General features: G+C 71.1%; 1 protein-coding gene across 1 annotated transcript; it reads right to left on the bottom strand.

Moving 5' to 3' along the window:
• Positions 1–1596: 1596 nt before the first annotated feature.
• On the bottom strand, positions 1597–8258 carry LOC125357957 (spidroin-2-like). Its single transcript, XM_048354791.1, has 4 exons — positions 7939–8258; positions 5148–5280; positions 3876–4117; positions 1597–2377 (listed from the first exon to the last, which is right to left on the bottom strand). The coding sequence occupies exons 1-4, from the start codon at positions 8256–8258 to the stop codon at positions 1597–1599; spliced, it is 1476 nt and encodes a 491-aa protein (XP_048210748.1).
• Between the last annotated feature and the right edge of the window lie 138 nt (positions 8259–8396).

Genomic DNA, 8396 nt, shown 5'->3' with positions numbered 1-8396 from the left:
GAGGCCTCCGCCGCCGCCGCCCCCGCCCAGCTCCTTCGCTGTGAGGGCCTCCCCCTCCCTCCCCCTCCCTCCCCCCAAGTCTGTCCTCGACCAGCTGCTCCCACGGCAGCTTTGAGTCTCACTAATGGCGTCCCGGCCAGCCCACGGCTGCCCTTCCTCGGAAAGCCTCATCCTGGGAATGACCCCGCCCCATGCCCCCACCCGAGGATCTGGCTCTGTGGCTTCCTTCCCCCCCCCCCACACCCTTGACCTCCATCTGCAAACACACAAGGCACGGCCCTACCTCGGGGCCTTAGCCCGTGCGCGGTGCCTTCTGCCCACAGCGCCTCGCCCCAGGTCCTCCCGCGTTCACGCTTCCCGTCGCTCGCCGCCCTCGGTGCAAGGGCGCCTGCTCAAACTCCCTCCTTTGCTTTTCTTTAAAAAGACGGCTTTAAGCTGGGTGCCGCCCTGTCGCCCTAGCTACTCAGGAGGCTGAGGTCTGGGAATCGTAGTTCAAAGCCAGCCAGGGCAGGAGAGTCTGTGAGACTCTTACCTCTAATTAAGCGCCAAGAAAGCCGGAAGTGGAGCTGTGGCTCAAGTGTCAGTGCCCCCCCCCCAGTGCCAGGCCCCCCCCTCCCCTGCCCCTGGCTATTTTCTGTTTTATTCGCATGGGGGGGGGGCTGGCGGGAGCCCTGCACCTAGCCCGGCCTCTGCAGGGTGCGCACCGGCGCTGAGGCCGAGCACAGCGGAGACCCCCTGTAACCCCAGTTCCTGGGGAGCTGGGTAGGAGGACCTGGAGAGAGAGGACAGCCTGGGCTACGCCCTCAGACCCTATCCTGAAAAAGGGGCTTTTTAAAGCAATACACACGGTGGGAGTAAGCAGTGTGTATGCATGTGTAGGAAGGGAACGGCGGAAGGGGCGGGCGTGGGGAGGGCGGGTGGTCAGGAGACACTCTGCACGTGTGGTGTCACACGGAAGCAGGCCCTCCGTGGACCACCGATGGGTGTGAATCACGCAAAATCGCAAGGACAGCCGAGTGAGGGGGGCAGGCGAGCCGGGGGGTGGGGGGGTGGGCAGCTTCCCGGGGACGGCGCAGAGCTCGCTTGGCAGTGTCCCCCCCTGAGGGGGGGGGTGGGGCGGGCAGCTTCCTGGGGACGGCGCAGAGCTCGCTGGGCAGTGTTCCCCCACGAGGGGAGGTGGGGGGGTGGGGCGGGCAGCTTCCCGGGGACGGCGCAGAGCTCGCTGGGCAGTGTTCCCCCACGAGGGGAGGGTGGGGCGGGCAGCTTCCTGGGGACGGCGCAGAGCTCGCTGGGCAGTGTTCCCCCACGAGGGGGGGGGGGTGGGCAGCTTCCAGGGGACGGCGCAGAGCTCACTAGGCAGTGTCCCCCCCTGAGGGGGGGTGGGGGGGTGGGCAGCTTCCCGGGGACGGCGCAGAGCTCGCTGGGCAGTGCCCCCCCCTGAGGGGGGGTGGGGTGGGGCGGGCAGCTTCCCGGGGACGGCGCAGAGCTCGCTGGGCAGTGTCCCCCACGGGGGGGGGGGTGGCTTGCTCTGCTCTAAGGCCCCGGGGCTCCTGGGGAGGGGCGGGGGGCGGGGGGCGGGGGAGGGGCTCTGCTGCCTCAGGAGTCCAGGACCATGGCCACGCGTCCGGGGCACACTGCACACTGGCGGCCGGGTCCATGACCCCCGAGGGGCGGGGCTGACACGAGTGACCCTCCCGGCGCGGAGCCAGGGCCTCCCGCGGCACAGACGCTGCGTACTTTACCAGACGGGGCGGCCCGGCCCGGGCTGTGGGCTCCGCGGACGGCGGCTGAAGACGCAAGAGGAAAACTATGTGCTGTCTGTCCCGCGGAAACCCCGCGCTCCGCCCCGCCGCCCATGTGCTGATTCAGGCCCCCGGCGGGGCCCGGGCTGCGATCCCACCCCACGTGGAGGCTGACGCCGGCCGCCCGCTCTCTGGCGCAGGGAGGGGCGCTCATTCCTTCTGGGGCCCCACACAGGGGGCGGGTGCCAGAGAGTGGCAGGGGCCACCGCGTCCTCGGCGTGCCAAGTGTGGGCTTGGGGCAAACCCAGGGCTCCCACCCAAGCTGTCCGTCCCTGGCAGCAAAGCCCTCGGGGTGCCCTGGGAGCCAGCGGCCCCACGCGGCTCCTCCGTAGAACGTGGGGGCCCGGCCGGCCCTCAGACCGCACAAGGCCGCGGCGGCTCCCCGCGGGCCGCGCTGCCGCAGCCCGTAAACAGCCCGAGGTTTCCTGAGAGGCCGGGGAGCCCGAGACCGACCTCGGGCGTTCGCCCTGCCGGGGCAGAGCAGGCGGCCCGGACTCGCGCCAGGGCGCCCCGGCCCCTCTGTTCCCACAGCCCGAGCGCACACCTGGCCCTCGCTGGCTGCCTGCTCCCCAGACCTATCCAGGCCCAAGCCCCGTCCCAGGGACCCCTACGCCCGGGACACCGATGGCTCCTGTCGCTGCGGCTCCGACAAGAGCGGGGCTGAGCGGGGCTGAGCGGGGCTGAGCGGGGCTGGCTCATCTCCCGTCTCCAGGTGGTCACCTCTGTCCCGATGCAGCCCCTCAGAAGCAGGGCGCAGGCACAGCGGACACTTACTGGGTGTCAGTGGGCCGGACCCCAGATTTGTATGCCACCACATCCCATCTTCACATGAACGCCGTGGTCCCTCACACAGACGCCCCAGCCAGCCAGGCCCGCCGCACACCTCCAAGCACGCCCCACGCTGCACACCTCGGGAGCACGCCCCACGCCCGGGCCCCCGCACACCTCCAGAGCACGCCCCACGCCCGGCCCCCCCCCCCGCACACCTCCAAGCACGCCCCACGCCCGGGCCCCCCGCACACCTCCGGAGCACGCCCCACGCCCGGGCCCCCCGCACACCTCGGGAGCACGCCCCACGCCCGGGCCCCCGCACACCTCGGGAGCACGCCCCACGCCCGGGCCCCACGCTGCACACCTCGGGAGCACGCCCCACGCCCGGGCCCCCCGCACACCTCGGGAGCACGCCCCACGCCCGGGCCCCCCGCACACCTCGGGAGCACGCCCCACGCCCGGGCCCCCCGCACACCTCGGGAGCACGCCCCACGCCCGGGCCCCCCCGCACACCTGGAGAGCACGCCCCACGCCCGGGCCCCCCCCACACCTCGGGAGCACGCCCCACGCCCGGGCCCCCCCCCACACCTCGGGAGCACGCCCCACGCCCGGGCCCCCCGCACACCTCGGGAGCACGCCCCACGCCCGGGCCCCCCGCACACCTCGGGAGCACGCCCCACGCCCGGGCCCCCCGCACACCTCGGGAGCACGCCCCACGCCCGGGCCCCCCGCACACCTGGAGAGCACGCCCCACGCCCGGGCCCCCCCCCACACCTCGGGAGCACGCCCCACGCCCGGGCCCCCCCCACACCTCGGGAGCACGCCCCACGCCCGGGCCCCCCGCACACCTCGGGAGCACGCCCCACGCCCGGGCCCCCCGCACACCTCGGGAGCACGCCCCACGCCCGGGCCCCCCCCCCCCGCACACCTCGGGAGCACGCCCCACGCCCAGGCCCCCCGCACACCTGGAGAGCCGGCCCCGCGGATGGGATGGACCCGGCGGCCCGGCGCCCGCATGCAGGCGGCGCTCGGGTCCCCGGCACATGGAGGGTCACCCTACTGTGAGCCCCAGGGGCGAGTGTGAGGGCCCTCCAGACTCAGAGGGGGCGGGGCAGGGCTAAGGCCACACAGCTGTGCCCAGCGGCAGCCCGGCACATCACAAAGGAGCGCGCGTGGGAGGCGAGCCTCCCTCCCCCGTGGGCGTGCTGGGTGGGGGCTGCCCCGCGCCGCGGGGGCCTTCCTCCCTCAAGCTGCCCGGGGCCCCCCCGTCCCCCCCCCCGCGCCTCCACGCACGTCCAGTACCTGAGCGTCCGCACCGACACGCAGTACTTCCACATCAGGCCCCACAGGGCGCCGCCGTCGCCCTTCATGCCGCGTGGAGGCGGCCGCGTGGTCCCCGGGGCGCGGGGGGGGGGGGCCAGCTCTGCCCCGGCGGTCAGGTGACTTCCTTCTTCATGGCGCGGCCAGGACAGACGTGAGGGGAGCCCCCCGCGGCCCCCAGAGCCCCGGCGGCCCGGGGACTCGGCCCGACTGCCGGCTGCCGTCTGCGAGGAGGCAGCGGTGGCCGAGGGCCAGGGGAGCCGTGAGTCACGGGGCGGGGCGGGGGGCCGGCCTCCCCGCAGGGCAAGCCCGCCAGGAGCCCCGGTCAGCCCCGGCGCAGGGCTGGGGGGACGGAGGGGAGCGGGGCAGGGCCGGCCCACCTCCTCCCCAGCTCCCCAGAGGACCGAACCCGACACCGCCCCGCGGCCGCAGCCCGGCCCACGAGCCTCCCCCCCCCCCCCAGCAGAGCAGAGCAGAGCAGGGCGCTCCGCCCGCCCTCCCGCCCGCCCGCTCCGGACACAGCCAGGACGGGACACAAAATAAAGATAAGTGAGGGCCTCCCTGGAGAGCCGCCATGCAAGGCCTCCTCGAGGGCCAGGAGACAAAATACCCCGCCGGGCCCGCCACGCCACGGCCCTGCCCGCCCCCCCCTCCCTGCCACGCCACGGCCCTGCCCGCCCCCCCTCCCTGCCACGCCACAGCCCTGCCCGCCCCCCCTCCCTGCCACGCCACGGCCCTGCCCGCCCCCCCTCCCTGCCACGCCACGGCCCTGCCCGCCCCGCCTCCCTGCCACGCCACGGCCCTGCCCGCCCCCCCGCCACGCCACGGCCCTGCCCGCCCCCCCTCCCTGCCACGCCACGGCCCTGCCCGCCCCCCGCCACGCCACGGCCCTGCCCGCCCCCCCTCCCTGCCACGCCACGGCCCTGCCCGCCCCCCCGCCACGCCACGGCCCTGCCCGTCCCCCCTCCCTGCCACACCAGGACCCTGCCCGTCCCCCCTCCCTGCCACGCCAGGACCCTGCCCGCCCCCCATCCCTGCCACGCCAGGACCCTGCCCGCCCCCCCTCCCTGCCACGCCAGGACCCTGCCCGCCCCCCTCCCTGCCACGCCAGGACCCTGCCCGTCCCCCCTCCCTCCCTGCCCTCCGCTCTCTGAGCCCGGGGCAAATGAGGGCACACTCTCTCCACGCTCCGGCCGCCCCGCGAGCGAGCCCACCGAGGCCTCCCCAAGGCGGGGGACGGGGCGGCCCGCTCACCCGGCCATCGGCCTCGGACGGGGGAGGGCGGCCGGCCCTGAGGACCAGCAGGGACGTGGGAGCGCCTGCCCCCTCTCCAGATGGGGTGAGGGCGGCACCCGGCTTCCGGCGGGGGCCCACGCCCACCGCACAGCTGTTCCCAGGCCCGGCAGCTGGGGCTTCCCAGGCAGGGTCTCCGGGGACAGTGACTCAGGGGTGGGGGTCGGCGCCCCCCCCGCCCCAGCCCCCCTGGAAGGCCAGCTGCCAGGCCCGCCCTCCGGCTGGGCCCGGGGCCCCGTGCTGCCCTCTGCCCTGGAAACCTGGCTCGCTCACACGCGTGTGCCCTGCACTCCGCCACGCCTTGCCTGGGCCCCAGGTCCCAGCTTTGGCTGTGCTAGTGGGGTCCACCGCAGACCCCCTCCCCGTCCCCACTTATCTGTCAGAAGTGGGGACAGGACATCTTGGTCCCAAGATGCAGGATGGGTTTCTACAAAGGCCCTGGCTCACGGGGGGGGGGGGGGGAAGCTGCCCCCCAGCATCCCCCAGCCGGCCGCAGAGCTCCTCCGGGGCGCAGAGGACACTGCCCGGCTCCCGTGCCCGCCTCCCCACCCCAAACGCCCGACTCTGGGCTCTGCGCGTGGGTGAGTGGGAAGCGCACCCGGGGGGAAGTTCCTCAACAGCTGGCGGGTGCAGACGATCCGCCCGCAGCCCTGCGCCCCGCCCTGCGCCCACCCATCCGCACCCCCAGCCCCCCGCGGCCCTTCCCACTCGTCACAACCGGCTCTCCCCACCTCCCCGCCATCCACCGTAAACCTCAGCCTCCCTCCCTCCTTTCCTGCCCCCTACCCATCCAGCACCCCACGCATCCCCCCTTTCTGGGCTGATCCTTCTCCCCACACCACTTGTGTGTGTGTGCTGTGTGTGCTTGTGCTCTGTGTGCACTCGTGCTGTGTGTGCTGTGTGTGTTCATGCTGTGTGCACTCGTGCTGTTTGTGCTCGTGCTGTGTGTGCTCGTGCTGTGTGCGCTCGTGCTGTGTGTGCTCATGTCTGTGTGCACTCGTGCTGTGTGTGTGCTGTGTGTGTGCTCGTGCTGTGTGCGCTCGTGCTGTGTGTGCTGTGTGTGCTGTGTGTGATCATGCTGTGTGCGCTCGTGCTGTGTGTGCTCATGTCTGTGTGCACTCGTGCTGTGTGTGTGCTGTGTGTGTGCTCGTGCTGTGTGCGCTCGTGCTGTGTGTGCTGTGTGTGCTCATGTCTGTGTGTGCTCGTGCTGTGTGTGCTGTGTGTGTGCTGTGTGTGTGTGCTGTGTGTGTGTTGTGTGTGTTCATGCTGTGTGTGATCGTGCTGTGTGCATGCTCGTGCTGTGTTCATGCTGTGTGTGTTCATGCTGTGTGTGTGCTCGTGCTGTGTGCGCTCGTGCTGTGTGTGTGCTGTGTGTGCTCATGTCTGTGTGCGCTCGTGCTGTGTGTGTGCTCGTGCTGTGTGTGTGCTGTGTGTGCTCATGTCTGTGTGGGCTCGTGCTGTGTGTGCTCATGTCTGTGTGTGCTCGTGCTGTGTGTGTGCTCGTGCTGTGTGTGCGCTCGTGCTGTGTGTGTGCTGTGTGTGTGCTTGTGCTGTGTGCGCTCGTGCTGTGTGTGCTCGTGCTGTGTGTGTGCTCGTGCTGTGTGTGTGCTCGTGCTGTGTGTGTGCTGTGTGTGTGCTTGTGCTGTGTGCGCTCGTGTTGTGTGTGTGCTGTGTGTGTGTTGTGTGTTCATGCTGTGTGTGATCGTGCTGTGTGCATGCTCGTGCTGTGTGTGTGCTGTGTGTGTTCATGCTGTGTGTGTGCTCGTGCTGTGTGTGCTCGTGCTGTGTGTGCTCGTGCTGTGTGTGCTGTGTGTGTGCTGTGTGTGTGCTGTGTGTGCTGTGTGTGTGCTGTGTGTGTTCATGCTGTGTGTGCTCGTGCTGTGTGTGTGCTGTGTGTGCTGTGTGTGTGCTGTGTGTGCTCATGTCTGTGTGCGCTCGTGCTGTGTGTGTACTGTGTGTGTGCTGTGTGTGTGCTGTGTGTGCTGTGTGTGATCATGCTGTGTGTGCTCTGTGTGCTCGTGCTGTGTGTGTTCATGCTGTGTGTGCTCGTGCTGTGTGTGTGCTGTGTGTGCACTCGTGCTGTGTGTGTGTTGTGTGTGCTCATGTCTGTGTGTGTGCTCGTGCTGTGTGTGCTGTGTGTGCTGTGTGTGTGCTGTGTGTGCTCATGTCTGTGTGCACTCATGCTGTGTGTGTGTTGTGTGTGTTCACGCTGTGTGTGCTCGTGCTGTGTGTGTGCTGTGTGTGCACTCGTGCTGTGTGTGTGCTGTGTGTGCACTCGTGCTGTGTGTGTGCTGTGTGTGCTCGTGCTGTGTGTGTGCTGTGTGTGTGCTGTGTGTGCTCGTGCTGTGTGTGTTCACGCTGTGTGTGCACTCGTGCTGTGTGTGTGCTGTGTGTGTTCATGCTGTGTGGGCTCGTGCTGTGTGTGTGCTGTGTGTGTGCTGTGTGTGTGTTGTGTGTGTTCACGCTGTGTGTGCTCGTGCTGTGTGTGCTCGTGCTGTGCTGGGACCCAGGGGACCCAGGGGTCATGGCTTCCCCAGCAGCTCCCCCCCCCCCCCGCCGGCCTTTGCCACCCCCCGGCGGGCCGTCCTGGCCCTCGGCAGGCTCCCCATTGGCCTCAGCCCCCTTCCCTGCGCAGGGCCCGCCCTGCCACCCTGTGCTCTGCCCCTCTGAGGACCGGGGGCAAATCCCGAGACTGCTCTGTGGTGAGGGCTCACTGGGCGTCAGCCCTGGGCAGCCGGGGTGGAGGGCGCACCTGACACCCTGGCTGCGGCCTGGAGGGGGCTGGGGACGGCCCGCCCCGCCCTCTGGGCTCCGCGGGTCAGCGGCCTCGGGGCGGGGGCGAGGCCGGCAGCCCGTCCTCCTGGAGGAGGCGCACCCCACGCCCAGCGTCTTTCCCGGGCCCCGCGCCGGGTCAGGGCGGAGCCGGGCCTCGGCGCTGAGCGCCAGTGGAGGGCAGCGGGGCCCAGGGGCAGCGGGCGCCGGAGGAGGCAGGCCGGACACGGCCGTCAGTGAAGCCGACGGTGGGCCATCCTGGGCCCTCTGCGGAGAGCACCGCGCCTCCCTCACCGCCATGGGTTCAAGTCCAGAACTTCCACACAGGGAAGCCAGACGACACCAGCACCGGAGGCCTCGGTGTCGGAGACGCAGAAACGCGGGCCCCGAGAGGCCACGCGGCTGGCCGGGGTCTCACAGCAGGGACTCGGCAGGTCC

The sequence above is a fragment of the Perognathus longimembris genome, chromosome 10 (assembly GCF_023159225.1).
Source record: "Perognathus longimembris pacificus isolate PPM17 chromosome 10, ASM2315922v1, whole genome shotgun sequence".
Lineage (NCBI taxonomy): Eukaryota > Metazoa > Chordata > Mammalia > Rodentia > Heteromyidae > Perognathus > Perognathus longimembris.
This window is presented reverse-complemented; position numbering and strand designations above follow the sequence as displayed.

Bases quoted from the DNA above. Each gene is read 5' to 3' on its own strand.
- LOC125357957 (XM_048354791.1), bottom strand. From the start codon at position 8,258: ATGGCGGTGAGGGAGGCGCGGTGCTCTCCGCAGAGGGCCCAGGATGGC. The intron at 4,118-5,147 runs GTGAGCGGGCCG...GCCTCCTCGCAG, and splicing joins CGTCCGAGGCCGATGGCCGG to ACGGCAGCCGGCAGTCGGGC. The intron at 2,378-3,875 runs GTACTGGACGTG...GGGCCTGGATAG, and splicing joins GTGTCGGTGCGGACGCTCAG to GTCTGGGGAGCAGGCAGCCA.